At 40.5% G+C, this 17,761-nt stretch overlaps 2 protein-coding genes across 2 annotated transcripts; both read right to left on the bottom strand.

Moving 5' to 3' along the window:
- Positions 1 to 566: 566 nt before the first annotated feature.
- Positions 567 to 8,878, bottom strand: dtwd2 (DTW domain containing 2). Its single transcript, XM_079256654.1, has 6 exons — positions 8,686 to 8,878; positions 8,347 to 8,437; positions 4,860 to 4,954; positions 4,579 to 4,777; positions 3,705 to 3,833; positions 567 to 1,992 (listed from the first exon to the last, which is right to left on the bottom strand). Exons 1-6 carry the CDS (start codon positions 8,847 to 8,849, stop codon positions 1,813 to 1,815), a joined length of 858 nt encoding a protein of 285 aa, XP_079112780.1. The 5' UTR covers positions 8,850 to 8,878; the 3' UTR covers positions 567 to 1,812.
- Positions 8,879 to 10,830: 1,952 nt separating this feature from the next.
- On the bottom strand, positions 10,831 to 14,105 carry LOC306768554 (uncharacterized protein). Its single transcript, XM_079256959.1, has 2 exons — positions 13,767 to 14,105; positions 10,831 to 13,500 (listed from the first exon to the last, which is right to left on the bottom strand). Exons 1-2 carry the CDS (start codon positions 13,889 to 13,891, stop codon positions 11,217 to 11,219), a joined length of 2,409 nt encoding a protein of 802 aa, XP_079113085.1. The 5' UTR covers positions 13,892 to 14,105; the 3' UTR covers positions 10,831 to 11,216.
- Between the last annotated feature and the right edge of the window lie 3,656 nt (positions 14,106 to 17,761).

The following is a 17,761-nucleotide window of genomic DNA, read 5'->3' as shown; positions in this document are numbered from 1 at the left end:
GTACATTAGATTTGAACACAATGGAAAAAACACTACATTTGTAGTCCTTTTAACATTTAAGTGTCAAATATTACATTTTTTTACCCCTCCAAATTTCATTTAACTTATACAAAATGGCTAAAAGTAACCAATTAAATCAACAGATAAATTCTAATGCTTTTTGACACATTAATATAAAAAAACATTCAGATACCACAGTAATGTAGATGCTGTTGCAGTACCCTCATCATGGGTTCCTAATGATACATTTTAAGATGAATACTTCTGTTCTTACAGTACATCTGTACCAAACTATTGTAAAATAAAGTTGCTGCTTGATTACCTGAGTGACATTTATTATTCTTGGATTTTTCCCTTTTCCTAAAAAAAAAACTTTACCTTGTTGACTTCAGAAACAGCAACTCCCATCCCTTCATCAAATGTAATGCTTAAAAATATTACTATTTCTTCTTTATTTACTATAATTATTTTTTCACCAACACATCTATCGGGCTCTTCAGATGAATCATAAAAAAGTGAAGTGGGTTGTGAGGCTCAAATGGCATTTATTGTTTGCACGAGGTAATTACTGGACACTCACAGTTCAATTTTGTTCTAAAAACAGCAAATTTCAAAAGTGGCTAACTAGATAGAAAACTACTTTGAAAATGGCTTACACACAGAGGCAAATGTCATCTATTAGCTTGTTAAAATGAAAAAATAACATCCACATTTCTAAACATTTACGTTACTGTCAGCAGGACATAAATTCTGCAGTCACTCTAGCAAACTAAAATCTCTCAATCTATTGGGAGTTTTTCCAAAATACTTCAAACTTGGCAGGCACAGTCGAGTTTGTTTAGAGGGGGATGTTCTAGTTTCTGGGGAATGGAGACAACTCCTACACTCTAGTTAAAAATTTAAGAGGTTTAGGCCATCACGCTGCATTCAAGAACTGGAAACTCTGATTTTTTCATTTCCATTGGGGAAAAAAAAAGGAAAACATAATGCTAGAAATAAATTTCCTCAACTTCTAGCCATACATGTAGTTTTCCAAACAGAAAATGTCTCTTTGGTCCCAACGTCAGCCATGCATTTTTTGCACCTGTTCACTAATTTATTTCCTGTTGAGTGAACTTGACTTTTGACAAGCAGGTCTAACCAGGGGCCATGTTTTCCATCTGTGTCAAAATGCAAATTAGTGATTGTGAGTTACAACTTCTCACAGACTAGATTCATCAAATGCTGCATCTCTTTGATGCCCAGCTGACATAACGCGCCTGAGTCTGTGTATTTTCATTAAGTAACAATTCCCCGTAATGTTTCTGGATTAAAACAAAATCATTAAAACAAAATTAACTCACAGTATAACACAATTTCCAACCATCGCTGTCTTCACCGATTTCTTTTATGCCTCTTTGGTAGCCTCATGTTCAGCATTTTAGTGTGTTTACTCCACTTTAGTTTTTTTTTCCAAGACTTCGCTCAGCAAAATCTGTTGAATCAGCCCTTCAAAAGAAGATGACCAGATGCAATAACAAAAAGCCACTACTAACAAAACCATATCATTTTCTTCTTCTTTAAAGGTGGAATTATGTAAGCCGTTTACAAAACTAAAGTTATAAACCTGACTTGTTGAGAAAAATGCTTCAAGTAGAACATTGTCATTAATTTAAAACTGACAAACACAGCATGTATGTTATATTAATCTGCTAAGACTTTTATCTTAAAAACAAACAAAAAGTTTCCAAAGGTTCAGATGTTTACACACTGATGACGCAGTCCCACACATTACACAGATGGCCCAACTGTCCTCTTTCTGCCAAGTCTTTCTCATCTTGGGCAGATGTTGTGGTCTGTGATGAGTTTCTCCATCCTCTTTATCTTGCGTTTGTTCTTGGGCATAGGTTTGTCATACATGCCATTCCTAAGAAGATGCTCCTTGCTGTGATGAATCTGAGCGCCGTGCTGCAGCTGGAAGGAGCACAAAGCTTTGAGCGGCCTCAGAAGAACCTGCAACAATAATTTACACAGTTGTCAGTCTTCTTAATATGTGCTGAAACACCATTCAAGACCGCGCGCATCTACAATCCCTGGCCACTTTGTCAAGGAACATTTGTTCGATTAGATTACAACACAAATAGCTATTCAGCCAATCATATGGCAGCAACTCAAAGTATTTACTCATGTAGACATGGTAAAGATGACTTGAAGTTCAAACAGAGCAACACACCAGTGACCAGATTTCAGTCCAACAGAGCAGCTTTGGGACGCGGAAGAACAGAAGATTCTCATCATGGATATGAAGCAAACAAATCTGCAGCAGCAGTGTGATGGTGTCACTCTAATATTTGGGCTGTGACGATATGCTTCTGTCCCGATTAGATTTGATTCGGATTTTTTGGGTGCCGATTCGATTTAAATTGTGATTCTCACATTTCTTTGATATTGCTAATATTTGTAAATTTAAAAAAAAAAAAAAGTACAAAATTTTTATTTTGCTCGTCATTTTTCTTGATTTCAATGAGGACAAAACAACACAGTCGCCAGATCATCATTCTGCTGCTATAATGCCCAAGAAGACAAGTAGAAAGATCAATAAAAACAATAAAAAATGACAGAAGTTTTATTTTGGATTATTTCTATTTATTTTAAAAAGACAATCGTTTTTTTAAACAAAAAAATCGATTCGATTTTCCCACCCCTAGTTAATATAGTGCAAAATCTATGAGGAATAATCCAACACCTTTGGCAAGCCCCGCCCCCCCCATGGTTACTGTTGCTACACCTGGCAAACTTTCTACTCTGCCATTTTTCTGCCTGCAAGAGACGTGGATTTATCAGCGATTTCGGGTAAAGTTATTCCAAAAGGAACCATTTCAGAAAAGACAGAAAGGGTCGCCATATGCTTTTGAGAAATACATTCATAACATAATTTGTTGGTGGAACAATGTTGAAGAAGGCTCACTGTTCATACTGCAACACTCAGCCATCCCACGTCCTGACTATTCACATACAGAACAAACTTAGAAAAGGAACAACAATGTTTCTGCATTGCAGGTAAGTCAATATATTGTTTCAAGTTTTGTTATCTTTGACGTAATCCGCTGCGAGTGAGGTCTTTCACACTCTTCACACTGTTTGATCCACATTTGGAATCACTCCAACTGTGTTTGGGGTTTTTGGCAAGTAAAAACTACAGCATACACGTATCATTTTGTCTAGGAAGAGAAAGCCTGCCAGACCCTTCTCTCTTAGTTACCGTTCCTAACGCATGATTGGTCAGTGGCGGCTCTAAGGCGGGACTTAGCGAGAGGTCAATTAAGGCACATGTTAAGTAAACAGTTGGTCAGAGTTTATACTAATGAAGTACCCGGTTAATGTAATTACATCTGTTAAGTAACTACATACAGACACTAAGATCACTACAAAAAAAGGAAATTTCATGAAAGTTAAAAGTTTACATGAGTAGAGACAAAACTATTTAGGATACATAAGCTGAAAACAGTCAAGTATATTTCACAACAGTTTCTAGGGAGTAAAAAGACAGAGCTACAAGAGGCATAAACATCGAACATATATGTAATCAGGACTCAGTGTCTACATGCTACAGACCTGCATCTGTGTTTTTATTGCCATTAAGAGGCAGAATAACAAGGAGTGTGTTCTCTGCACTATTTTATTCATGGAAAGCAAAAAAAAAGCAAACTCTCAGACAACTTTACCTCTTGAATCTCATCATTCTGTTCCAGGACTGACAAGGCAACAGCTGCACATTCCAGCGTGGACAGACAGATGTTGGAGGGTTGTGTGCGGATCACGTACTGACTGGACAAAGCCCTGTTCAGCTGCACCTAGAATATCAAAAGCAAATCAATCGTCACAATGAGGTAATCCCACTCTGTTGACATTAAATACAGCCTCAACATCCTCAATCGGATTATTTCATGTATGTTCCAACAAGAGTCACCTAAAGTACTGAACACACAGTGGCTTATGTTGCCAATGAAATACTCTAGTTCATGTTAAACACATCCAACTTATGAAACCATGATGAATGAAACTTGTGCATGATGGTATTGCTTTAAACTTTTATTTTATCAGCAGTAGTTTGTTTGGCTGCAGGGTAAATGTTTACAGATGTTGCTTCTCTGCTGGTTTCTGTCAAAGCAGCTGCTAAATGATAGCTGTTGATTACAATCAGTCCTGATTCATATGGCATATGAACACACTGAGCTGAACTATGAGGCAGGAAGAGAGGAATAAAGGTCACACATACTGGAATTCCCTTACAGCCTCTGGCTGGTTTCCACATATTTTTGAGGAAATCCTTGTTTGAGCAAAGTCATATTTAAATAAATCTTCAGAAAGAAAAGTGAACAATGCTCTGCACTTATTACTCACATCCAAAACTACAGAAAAGGTGAAAACATCCCCGCACTCGCTTGCTTCACCTGAGTTTTAACTCACTGTGACTCTGCACAACCTTCCCACAACAAGTGGGTGTTGTTTATATTAAAACATGAAGCTCGACTGTCCCCTTTGTTGGCAGAACAAATATCCCAGCTCACATTAAGAAGGTAAAGCAGTTGTACAAACCTGTTTGGGAAGGTGAAACATGCTGTTTTTCAGGAACATGTTTTTGGCTTGACTCCAGGTGCCGTCTATGATGATCACATTGTGTTTTATGGTGCCGACCTCTTTATACTGTACCAGTTCCTCCAGGTTCTGGGATTTAGGACCTGGGTATAGGATGAGGGTTCTGCTGTCCCGACACACAGCTGCTAGCTCCGGGTGCCTGTGTGGGGATCAATAAACACAAGACCTAAGCAAATGTAACAACATGAGGGGACACAGATTAAAAAAGGCAGCTCACTTACTTTTCTTCATTAAACCGTCTTCCTACTATGACATTGCATTTTCCTTGTGGTAAACAGGCAGCAAGAAGAGGGACTGTGCGAAGTACTCGGCTTTCCTGAAAGCACAACAAAGTTAGAAAACAAAACCATTAAATTCTCATTAATGTTGCTAATGTAGTCATTAGCAGGGATGCTCAGTTCACAATGAGAAGCAACATGCGACCTCTGGCAAAAATGATGGTAAAGTTACTCTTTGAACTAAATAAAACAACTTAATAAAGAATACTCTTTTTTTTTTTTTTTTTTTTTTTTTTAATAGTTCTTCTGACTTTTTGCAGCTAAATTTCTTTCAGAACAAAAAAGTTAAACTAAAAAAAACAAACTATTGTTCATTAATGATGTTCTAACTTCCTTATACCTTAGTTAACACATCTGCTTTGCAAGTTGGAGCCTTGTTTTTGAAGTGTGTGTTGAAAATTTATATTATAAGTAAATTATAACTGAGATTAAGTTTCAGACTGCTTGCTGGTTTATATGTTTGTTCAGAAGAAAATCTTTAATGTTCTTAGTTCTACACCAAGATGCCTCATTATTCTGGGAAATAATCTCACCATCACATAATCTATCAACTGATAAGTATCCTGAACTTCAGGGTATACCTGTGCTCCTACAGTAAAGACTGCTATCCTACAGCGCTTCGAGAAAGTATTTGCCCCCTTCCAGATTCCTTACAAATATGGAATACTAAATATGCAAATTTGTCATATTTAAATGCCCAGTTGAAGTGGCTAGGGCATCTGGTGAGGATGCCTCCTGGACGCCTCACTAGTGAGGTGTTCTGGGCACGTCCCTCTTGGAGGAGACCCTGGAGAAGACCCAGGACACGCTGGAGGGATTATATCTCTTGGCTGGCCTGGGAACGCCTTGGGATCCCCCCCGCAGAGTTGGCAAATGTGGCTGGGGAGAGGGAAGTCTAGGCTGCTGCCCCCGCGACCCGACCCCGGATAAGCGGCAGAAGATGGATGGTCATATTTAAATGTGTCAAATCACAGAAATTTTAATAGTAGACAAACATCCAGAGTAAATAAAAAACACAGTTTTTAAAATGGCGATATTATTTAAGAAAAAAAGCCCTCCAAGCCCTCATGACCCTATATAAGAAAAGTATTTGCCCCCTGAACCTAATAACTGGTTGTGCCACCTGCAGCAGCAATAACTTCAACCGGGCGTCAGTGATAGCTTGCAGTAAGTTTTTCACATCGCTGTAGAGCAGTGTTTCTCAATTCCGGTCCTCAGGCCCCCCCTGCCCTGCATGTTTTATAGGCAACCCTACCTTAACACACCTGAATGAAATAAAGGCTTGTTAACAGGCAGCAAAGAACTGGATAAGGAAGATATAAGATCTGACTCAGGTGCTCTGGAGGAGGATCATGACTAAAACATGCAGGGCAGGGGGGGCCTGAGGAGCGGAATTGAGAAACACTGCTGTAGAGAAACTTTGGCCCACTTTCCTCCCGAGAATTGTTTTAACTCAGCCACATTGGAGAGTTTTCCAGCATGAATTGTTTATTTAAGGTCACACCACAGCATTTCAGTTGGATTCAAGTTGGACTTTAACTTGGCTACTTTAAAGCTTTATTTTGTTGTTTTAAAGCCATTCAGAGGAGGAAACGCTGGTGTTTTTCAGGTCGTTGTTCTGTAGCAGAACCCAAGTCCACTTGTGCTGAAGGTCATGAACTAATGAGGTCCTTCAAGATTTTCTAGGACACAGAGGAGTTCATGGTTCCATCAATCACAGCAAGCCGTCCAGCTCCTGAAGCCTAAAACCATTAGACTACCGCCATGTTTACCTGCTGGCATGATGTTCTTTATCAAATGAAATTTTTATTTTTACGTCAGACGTGATGGGATGCACATGTTCCAAAAAGTTTGGCTTTTGTCCCGTCAGTCCAAAGAATATTTTGCCAAAAGGTTTTGAGGATCATCAAGATGTTTCTTGGCAAACAACGAGCCTTTGAGATCTTTTTGGTCAGCAGTGGTTTTGGCCTGGGAACAGCCCTGTGGATGGCATTTCTGCCCAGTCTCCTTCTTATTGTAATGACTAACTTTAACCGAGGCAAGTGAGGCATGCAGTTCTTTACATGTTGTCCTGGGTTCTTCTGTGACCTCCTGAATGAGTCGTCATCGTCGAACTTCTAGAAGGCCGACCACTCCTAGGGAGGTTTGCCACTCTTCTTAGTTGTCTCCATTTGTGAATTATGCCTTTTACTGTGGTTGGTTGGAGTCCTGAAGCCTTAGAAATGGTGTTGTAACCCTTTCCAGACTGATAAATCACTAGGTTTCACACTAGTTTTGAATTTCTTTGGAACGTTTAACAATGTTTCAGATAAAATAGTAAAATACCGGGAAGGGGCAAAGACTTTTTCGCAGTACTGTATATGATTAATGACTGATTGTGTTTGTTTTCTTCAGGTAGTCGCCTTTAGACGTTTTATGAGACCTCTATCATCTTGTGGATCAGTGTAGACTGGTGATCCATTGCCTTCATCCAACTTCTCACACTTCCTGACTGTTTCAAGGTCAACTTTATTTATATAGCACATTTCCAAACAGTAACACTGCTCCCAAAGTGCTGAACAATATAAAAGAACACACACAGAAAACAGTACAGTAATACACTATTGTAACCACGAATTTAAAAATCAAACAATTTGGACTTAAGTTAATAAGTTAAGAGTCTCTGTTAGCCTGAGTTGAACGCTTGTGCAAAGAAACGTGTTTTAAGCAAAGACTTAAAACTGTCAACAGAAGTAGCAGCTCGTATGTGGAAAGGGAGATTGTTCGAAAGTTTTGGGCCTGCACACAAAAGGCTCTGTCTCCTCGTGTCTTTACTTTGGACCTGGGACAATGCAAGAATAGCTGATCATCTGATCTCAGAGATCTGCCTCGGTTGTGCAAAGTAAGCAATTCACTCAAGTAAGAAGATGCCAAGTTGTGCAGAGATTTAAAAACAAATAACAAAAGTTTAAATTTAATTCTAAAAGCAACAGGAAGCCAGTGAAGGGAGGACAGTACAGGAGTGATATGTTCCTAATGTCTTGTCCCAGTAAGAAATCTCCCTGCTGCATTTTGAACAAGCTGTAGTCTGGTGACAGAAGATTGGGCGAGGCCATAATAGAGAGAGTTACAGTAGTCCAGGCGTGATGTTATTAAAGCATGAACTACTTTTTCCCTGTGATTTTATGAGATACTGTTTTGCTTTAAATAAAAGTCTAAGCTGGAAGAAGCTATTCCTAACTACTGAGCTTCTCTACTGCAACCTTGTTTTCTTTTATTTGGTTTAATGGGCTTAGTAAGTTATGCTTTTATGGATGTAAATCTGAGACTCAAACTGTTTTGGCATAGTTTGCAACTAAACACAATGATTGTTTAATAGACGCATGGACAAAAAGAATGCATACAGTAATCAATACCTGTTTACAGTGATATTTAACATTTAATATCTCACCTCTGCAGGATGCTGCACTACGTACAGGCAGGTGGAAACCTCCAAAGGTTGTGGTGGAAGAAAAGGACAGAGACACACCTTCTGAGGACGACTACATGGGAGGAAAGTTGAAGACGTGAAGCTGTGATTTCCCAGCTACTTCCCAGCCTATTGACCCCCAAACTCTCTGTTTGAGCAGGTCTCCAGCTTTCTGTAACGACATGAATCTGTTCCCTCATTAAAGCATGCCAGATAAACTAAGGAGAAAACGGTGGCAGGTGATTTCCATTCTGCATGCTTGCTCTAAACACTTTATTAACTCGGGCTAACTAGCATCAGCTTGACTGTCATTTAGCTCACCGGCATCGTAAACACATCGGTCTTCTCTCTCCGACCTCCACGGGAAGGGCAGCCAGGTCCTCAAAAGCGTCAATTAACCCATCGTCTGTGGAAGAGATGTCCCCGGTTTCAGAGCAGTTTTCTTCAGGAGTAATAGAGGAGCACAAACGAGAAACAATGTCCATTGCAGAGTTAGCAACTAGCTAACTGTCCAATGCTGCCTTCGGTGTACCACGGAAATGTAAAGCCAGTGGTTTACTTAAAACAAAACAAATGTCTAATATGTCCAAATTATTTTCAGTAGACTTTTACTTAATGGTATTTATCATACAGAATTAATTGTGTGCACTTAGTACGCTTGCTGATGCTGTTTAATCAACTAATTTTGCAGCGTTATCTTAGCTTTAAAGCGGAAGTTTCAAGTTGTCAAATGCCTGAAATGCAACACGGGTACGAAAGCGCAGCGCAATCTGACTTCCGGTGTAGAAACTTGCAACATAGAGAGGCAATGTCGGATATATGGCGATTTAAAAGAAAAATTAATGTATTTGTTATTATTTAAATGTATTTAGTCATTTATTGCTTGCCTGTTTCCAGTCACTTTTACTTCAGTGCCATTACTGCATTCGAGCACATTATCTGCTTTAACCTGCAGGCAGTAATTTTAGATATAGTATTGAGCTTTTGCTACCACTTAAAATAAATACAATTATTTCTAAGCCTTTTAAATGAATCCATTATTCCTTGTATCCTTTGCCATTGGGTTTTTGAGCCACATTTTATATTTTTACTTGAATATATGGTAATGTGATAGTTTTGCGATCATGTACATCTTTTTACACCATCCTGAATTTAGAGTTCTTCATATGTTTGTTTGTTTTGTTTTTTTTTCAAATATGTAGTTATATGTTATTTCATAGAAGAGGTCATTAATTTTTCTTATTTAAAAGTATGTATTGAGTTTTATGAACATGCCTGTCCTCTGCATCAGGGATCCTCAATCCAGGACTTCGAGGACTGGTGTCCTGCAGGTTTTTTCAAGCTGCAACACACCTGGTTCAAGTCAATGTGAATTTAGCTAATGTATACACATTAGCTAAAACCGGATTATCCAATGGGCATTATGGGCACAGGCCCAGGGGCCCATGCCCACTTGGGGCCCAGATATGGCAAACACCAGCAGTTTGGATATGAAACAAAATGTACAGATAGTTACGCCACAGTCTCCAGTGTGTTTCTACTAGTACCACCGGCTGAGAGATGTTAGAAATGTTGTTTCACAGTGTATCATTCACAATTTTAACAATGTTGCGGTGGGGAACGGGGCCCCTGGAACACTCTGGGACCAGGGGGGCCTGTGCACTTTTAATCCGGCCCTGCATATGCAGAGCTTGTTGGTGTGATCCAGCAGGGGCACTGGGAAAACCCGCAGAACATTGGGCCTTGAAGATTAGACTGAGGATCCCAGTTCTGTATGTTGTACGTCTATATAACCTCGTTTTTTTGTGGGGTTTTTTTGTTTTTGTTTTTTTGTTTTTTTTTATCTTAGAAGTTCACTGCTGCCACCCACTGGACTGGAGCGTGGCACTGAAATTGACAGATAAAAAAAAAGTGATTTTCTTTCCATCAAACTGAAGCTGCATGGGATTTTCAGCTCACAGCTGCCACATGTCGGCTTGCATGCTGAAAAGTGTACGCATTTATTTGTGACGCCAGGTGTCGCCAAATCCACGTTCCACAAATAAAATTAAAAGACTGAAAAGCTTAAAAACATAACTATAATTCAGCTAAACCAAATAATTTCTCTGCCAAACATTCACTTCTGTTTGTTTGTTATGTGTGCACCTTGTTTGCTCATGTGCAGTTAAATATCTTGGAGTGTGTTGTCAGGCTCCTCTTCAAGGTCAGCTCAGACCGGATCACTGCTGGGCTCCAGATGGCATATTTGGATTCAGCTGCAGGTGCAAATAACACTTGTGTGTTGCAAGTCTTTGGCAAGCAAAAACCTGCGTTTTAGGGTTGTTGCTTCATTCAGATGTAACATGATGGCCATGGAGAACAATTCATACCCAGTAAAGTCACTCTGTAGTGATTTGTCAGACAGGTTTTTGACACGACTCAGCAGAAATTGGACTTAAGTTGAGGTGATGCACAGAACCAAGCACGCAAAGTAAATGTTTTAATACTGCATGAGGAAACTTGAACAATTAAACATGGTATAAGAACCTGTCAACATTTGCACCTCTTCTTATTTGTTTACAAGTGTGTGCACAGTACACAGACTCCTGACTGAGACAAGGTGTCATGTTAGCAGTCAGAGACTTATTTATAGCTGAAGATTCACCCATCCTCACATATGTGCTTTCACCCTTTTCATTTGCACTTGTGACCCGAACCTCTCCTTTCAATGATTCATGCATTATCGCTGCTTTTCCAGCAACTGTTTTTGTTTACACTAAAGTTATTTTGCTATTTACAGTTTGAGTCAATTCAAAAGAGAAGTTAAGACTAAAGGATTATGTTTTCACAGCTGAAATACAGTCACTATTATATTAGAGGATAATACATTGCCCTTTGTTTTTCGCTGGCTCGGCTGATAAAGCAACAGAAGTATCTTCTTGTTTCTCTGGATTAATTTCCGTTTCAACTTGTGACTTAACATCTGTCTCCGTTAGTTCAGTTTGTTTCACTGCTGTTTCAGTCTCACGTCTTCCCTCTTCTTCATCTGTTTTTAAGTCGTTTTCTTCAGCTGGTTTTGCATCTCCGCGAGGTGGAGGTGGAGGTTCCGCAGCTGCGGTTTCGCTGCAGACTTTTGGACTGTCACTTTCTAAGGGCCCGGTTTCCAGCGCAGCTACAGTGTTATCCGTTAGCGCCTCGTCGGAGGAGGCCGGAACACTTTCCTCTCCGTCTCCATCACCCTCATCTGCTGTCTCTACAGGTGATGCAGTCTCTTTCTCCTCCTCCCTTTGCTCCTTACCTCCAGCCTCCTCTTTTTCCTGTGTGATCACATCAACTGGAGTCAGAGGCGTCAGATCCAAACATGCTTTCGGAGAGGAGGCTGCTTTCCTTCTGGGAGGTGCGACTGGTTTGTCTGCATCTGAATCTTGTTTCCGTGATTCCTTATCACTGTGGACATGGACATGTTTTTCATCCTGGGGTGTAAGATACACATCTGAATCTTCCCAGTCTGGGGGGAATTCAAAGGCTGAGATGTTGAGCGCATCTACAGAGGTTTCTTCAACTTTTTCAGCAGTAATAGACACACTTTTTTGTGCCTTGACTGTATTCTTTGTTGTTGTTTGTGTGTCATCTTCTTCTGCTGATCGAGAGAGAGGCTCTACATCGCAGGGAGATGAATTGGCGCTGGACCTGAAGAAGTCTGTGACATCTTCTAAATTTTGTGTTGCACCTTTTTGAGAACTGGCCTGAATATCTTCAAAGTCATACATGTCTTGAGGTAACCGCCGCAGATCTTCTTCTGGAGGGTTTTCTCTTTCTGGCTGCTCTATCTCCACAGCGGGAGTCTCATCTATCAGAACGTATTTCTCCAAATATCCCCTGGCCTCCCGGTCTGAATGCCGGCTGTGGAAGGACTTTTCAGACGTCATACTTTCTGCATCCTCTTCTTTTTGCCGACTGCCAATTGCTTCTTCATACAGGTCCGTGTAAAGGAAAGCCATGGCTTTCGGCTCCTCCAGCAAGATCGGGTCTATAATTTTCGGAGGTCCTTCTGGCAGGAAGATTGGAGTCAGGATTTCTTCTTGGCTTCCAAACAAAGTAGAACCACTCGGTTTAGAGGGAAGCCGGGATGTTGTGCTGCCAGCTGCTCCATCTGTTGCGTCCAAAGTTTTCAATGGTAGGTTTTCTGTACCACCATAGAAGACCTCATCCAGAAGCTCACTGGTCATCTCCTCCAGACTGACTGTGTCTGACTTGTCGTTGTCCACGCTTGTGGTGATGGTGTTGTCTTCAGCCTCCACAGGTTTGCCAGCATCCTGGCTTGTTGTTGCAGCCTCTGCCTCCACTTCTGGTTCTTTCTGTCCCTGCGTTGTTACAGCAGGACTCCCAGGAGCCTGAGCGTCAATCAAGGCGAACGCCTCAAAGTAGTCCACATTCCCAGCAGCTCGTCTGACTGGGGGTCTGGCCACTGGCGCCCCAGGTGGATCCATTGTGCGAGGCGAAGGCTTGACCTGATTGCTCATCTCTGCTTCATCTCCTGCTATCAGCAGCTCGTTGTCTTGGGTCTCCTCAGTAGCTTTAGGAACGTGGCTCTCCTCCAAATACGACAGATTGTCCACCATTTCTTTGCTCTCTTCTTCATCCACAGTGGCCAGTTTAGGAGGAACGACGATGTTGAGGATTTCAGAGCCTTCGGCCACAATGCTGAACAGCCGCTGCTCTTTATCCTCCAGAGGATCCGTCGCTTCCTCTTGCTCTCCTTCACCATCACTTTTCACATTGGGTTGAGAAACTTCCACCAACTCTGGCCGTCCTGAGACGTTCTCAGAGCTTCCCAATAGGACTTCTTGTTTTTCCACCTTGCTCTTCTGACTGCTCATCCTTTCCTTCCTCCGTTTTGAAATCATCTCCTCATCCATGACAAATATAATCTTGCCTGGGGGATGAGATCCAGGTGTTGCAGGCCGCAGCACAGTCGGAGAGCCGATGTCCGTAGCCCCAGCTTCCGATGCCCATGGCGTGGAGCAGCGGCTGGGGGTCGTCTCCCAGGCGATCCCGCTGTCCTCACCTTGCACCGTTACCATGGAGAAAGAGGAGTCCATCATGAGGCACTGCATCTTGGGTCGAACGCTGTCGTCGTGGACGGCCTCACGCAAACTGAAACAGTTATTTTACCATCAGCATCATTTTATTGTTCTTTTGATCTCAAATAAAGAAAAAGCAGGAAATGATCTAATTCACACTTCATCATTTGGCCACAGTGCAGCATAAATACACACACACAACCTCCGTTTATTCAGACATGTTGCAGGAATTAGCACAGAATAAATTCTTCCTACAGGAGCTACAGTCGCCGTGAACGTGAAACACACTCCATCAGCTGAAACTCTGAGCTGCAGGATTTCATCCGGAGCACAAAATACCTGTTTCGAAGATTCTCCACTTCGTCGCCGACGTCTTGATGTTGTTCTGTAACGTCAGCCGGCGTCAACATTGTCATCTCAGCGTCGACATCTGAGCGTGTCATGTCCTCAGACAGCCCATCCATTGTTTGCTTTGGTTTGATGAATCTGCTTGTACCTCTCAGCACGACTCGGCCTTGCTCTGTTGACCGCTTCCTAAGCCAGCATGCTCCAGCTGAGTTTTCATGCTCAGCGTAATCTTGAAATAGAAAACTAGCTTCCAGTGTTTCATCTGAAGCATTCGTAACATGTAGGAGTTGACCTCTGTTGATGCTGCACGATGCCTTTCATCTTTATTATATGAAGTTATCAAGTTAATCTGGGTTAGTTAGCAGAGGAGTTTGATTCACCTGAGCTGTGAAAGTTAAGAAAGTAAAAAAAAAGAAAATGTCTCCACTTTATTTTTCTTGCCAGGTCTATATATACTATTGGCCTGTATCCGATGTCATGAGTCAGTCTGTAGGTCTGGCACAGGCAAGAATGTCCAATGTTCAGTTTGTTTTTTCCCTGTACAACAAATCTCATTTTACTAAAGTAAAACTGATTAAAAGAAAAAAACAAAAAAGAATTTCACTGTTTTCTGTTGTAAAAACATGTTTATAAACTGCTAAGTCACACTAAGCAAATAAAGTGGGAAATTTGTTTTTAAAAATAAACTTTACTTTCCTTTTGACTCACATTTCCATTAAAATGTCTAAAATGGCTTCACACCTGTTTGTGTCAGTCGTGCGGTGTGACGGGGAAACTACTTGGTAACAGACGGACTAATCAGCAGAACTGTGAAAGAATCTTGCAAAACTCTTCATGTCTAAATTTCCAGGAGAACATATACTGTTGAAATTCATGCAAATTTATGTTAAAAAAAAAAAAGAAAGAAAAAACAGTTTGAACGTCAGTTTTTTCTATGTGCACACTATTTTCTTTTTTCCCAGCAGGTTGAACCTGCTTAGATAAATTTTCTTGTCATTTATTTTAGCAGTCTTCATTTATCCTCCATCATGCCTGGTGCCATGTGGGAAACCTCATCATTTTCTCCCTGTTTTCCTTCCTTCAGAATGTCCTCTTGACAGCCTTCATCGTTTCTGATGAGGCTACAGCGATCAGGTGAAGCTACAGATGCATCTCTGGTTTTCAGGTCCTGCATCAGCACTTTGCTGTTTGCTCATATTCCTCCAGGACATCACATTCAGACCCTGTTTATCTGCTGTGTAGAGATTTTTGGGTCTAACGCTTCTTCTTTTCCCCTCCACTTGTCCAGTTTTCTCAACTATTTTAAGAGCCCACTGCTGAGAAATGCCAAGTTTTCAGATAACATCCCTTTGGGAATCACATTTTGCACATTTTGCATCTGCAAAAATCCTTTTTTTTTTTTTTTAACAGCATTTTAAGTTAATGCAGCAAAAGAAACGGAAACAAATGATGTAACAGGATGCCTAAAGATCCCATTTAAGATGAGTAAGTTTTCTGTAATCATTTGCTTTTCTTTTACTGGACTGAAAATGAATGAAAATGTAACAAAAACAAAAGAAAAAACCTTGACAGACCTTCATAGGGATTGTAGAATTAATGCTCAAAAGCACTTTAAAAGATAACAAAGTTTAGCCGCTTGGAGGCAAAATATTAATATTTTAACGGGTGTGTGAAGATTTTTTTTAAAGTACTGTACTTTCCTGCCAAAAACATTTCCCATTGACAAACATTCTCAACACACACCGGTCCCAGTTCTTAATGCACCAGTAGGTGTGAAATACAAATCATCTTTAATAGTTTGCAACAGAATAATGTTAAACAATGTTTTTTGCTACATTTTTCTCTCTCATCCAGCATTTCCCTGCAATACGTACACTGATAGACTAGATCTAGTTTATCTTTACTCATTTAGTATCTTGAATGCACGAGTGCCGTTACACATTAGAGCCACTTTGACTCAGATGTATTTAGACTCTACAAGATGTGTCAGTAGTTGTCCAGGAGATGGCAATCATAAGAAGCACAGAATGTTGCTGTAGGCTTATTGTGTTTTTTCTGAACAAATTTTGTATAAATACATAAGTAAAATCCGATATGTAAATGTATTATGTGCTTTACTTTAATACTTAAATTTAATTTATTACAGACTTTATAGGAGGGATCTTTACTGAAGCATTTTTAGCTCAAGTGTCCCTACTATTAGTGTAGTATTTGTGCTTTAAATATATATTCATGTAATCCTATCAGTAATCACTGCCTCCACATTTTGAGGCAAATACAGATCATTAACAATACAAATAATTTACACTTGTCATTTACAAATAAGCATCTGTTTTGAAGATATATCTGTAACAGGTGTGATCTACATATAGAGATAAATAGTTTACACCACAAATCAAACATTTTAATCTAAATATTTTAAGATCCTGAATCAAACATAAATTTAAAAATTCTTCTGTCAACATTTTGAAATTGACATGTCAAGTCAGAAATATTCATTTTTTTAGATACTAGGCTACAAATTTGAGTTTCCAAGTCAGAAATCTATGTCTAATTTTGATATAATCATTTTGAAATCTCAAATAGTCGCAATTTCATCTTCATCTTCAGCCGCTTATCCGGGGTCGGGTCGCGGGGGCAGCAGCCTAAGCAGGGAAGCCCAGACTTCCCTCTCCCCAGCCACATTTGCCAACTCTGCGGGGGGGATCCCGAGGCGTTCCCAGGCCAGCCGAGAGATATAATCCCTCCAGCGTGTCCTGGGTCTTCCCCGGGGTCTCCTCCAAGAGGGACGTGCCTGGAACACCTCACCAGGGAGGCGTCCAGGAGGCATCCTGACCAGATGCCCGAGCCACCTCATCTGGTTCCTCTCGATGCGGAGGAGCAGCGGCTCTACTCTGAGCCCCTCCCGGATGACCGAGCTCCTCACCCTATCTCTAAGGGAGAGCCCGGCCACCCTGCGGAGGAAACCCATTTCAGCCGCCTGTATACGAGATCTCGTTCTTTCGGTCACGACCCACAGCTCATGACCATAGGTGAGGGTAGGAACGTAGATCGACTGGTAAATCGAGAGCTTCGCCTTCTGGCTCAGCTCCTTCTTCACCACGACAGACCGGCGCAGAGTCCGCATTACTGCAGACGCCGCACCGATCCGTCTGTCGATCTCACGCTCCATCCTTCCCTCACTCGTGAACAAGACCCCGAGATATTTAAACTCCTCCACTTGAGGCAGGACCTGACTCCCGATCCAGAGAGGGCAATCCACCCTATTCCGGCTGAGGACCATGGTCTCAGATTTGGAGGTGCTGATTCCCATCCCAGCCGCTTCACACTCGGCCACGAGTCGCAATTTTTACATGCTAAATAAAAAATAAGAAAAGAAAGAATTTTAGTCTGTATTTTTAGAATCTAGGATCAGAATATTTGAGATCATAACAATACGTTACCATAACGATACCAAGTCAGAATGTTTTAGATCCTATTCAGAAAGTTTAGTTAAAATGTGCAAAATCTTGATTTGGGAGATTATTGATTTTTATATTATTATTATAATTATCATTATTATTACTATTATTATTATTATCATTATTATTGTCCAGTAGATCCACTAGATTCATTCATGAAAAGAAACAAGAATTAAAATGCAAAGATCTTTGGTCTGGTAGTGAAACTGGTCTGGTATGTCATTTTATGAATGCAAATTGTAATGAGAGTCTAACAGAACATTTACAGTAACGTAATTATACAGCAACTGCATATTGTTAGATATTTTTAAGTTTTTTTTTCTCCTTACATGGTAATGAGTTGCCTATTTATTTATTTTTGTCAAAATCTGCCAATGGAGATTAAACTTTCACCACATGTAGAACTTTAAATTTCAGAGGAGGGAGGGGAAGAACCCTCTTCTCTCATGTGCCTATCCATCTATGTATCAATAATTTAGTATTTATATATTTTATGTTTTAACAGCATTTTAATTTTTTTTGCAT

The sequence above is a fragment of the Telmatherina bonti genome, assembly GCF_933228915.1.
Source record: "Telmatherina bonti genome assembly, chromosome: 17".
NCBI lineage: Eukaryota > Metazoa > Chordata > Actinopteri > Atheriniformes > Telmatherinidae > Telmatherina > Telmatherina bonti.
Note: the sequence above shows the minus strand (reverse complement) of the source record. Positions and strands in the feature narration are given on the sequence as shown.

Excerpts from the sequence above, each read along its gene's own strand:
- dtwd2 (XM_079256654.1), bottom strand. The coding sequence starts at position 8,849 with ATGGACATTGTTTCTCGTTTGTGCTCCTCTATTACTCCTGAAGAAAAC. Across the intron at positions 4,955-8,346 it reads TAGTGCAGCATCCTGCAGAG|GAAAGCCGAGTACTTCGCAC; the intron begins GTGAGATATTAA and ends TTGTGCTTTCAG. Across the intron at positions 3,834-4,578 it reads TGTTTCACCTTCCCAAACAG|GTGCAGCTGAACAGGGCTTT; the intron begins GTTTGTACAACT and ends TTGATATTCTAG.
- LOC306768554 (XM_079256959.1), bottom strand. The coding sequence starts at position 13,891 with ATGGATGGGCTGTCTGAGGACATGACACGCTCAGATGTCGACGCTGAG. Across the intron at positions 13,501-13,766 it reads GTGGAGAATCTTCGAAACAG|TTTGCGTGAGGCCGTCCACG; the intron begins GTATTTTGTGCT and ends TAACTGTTTCAG.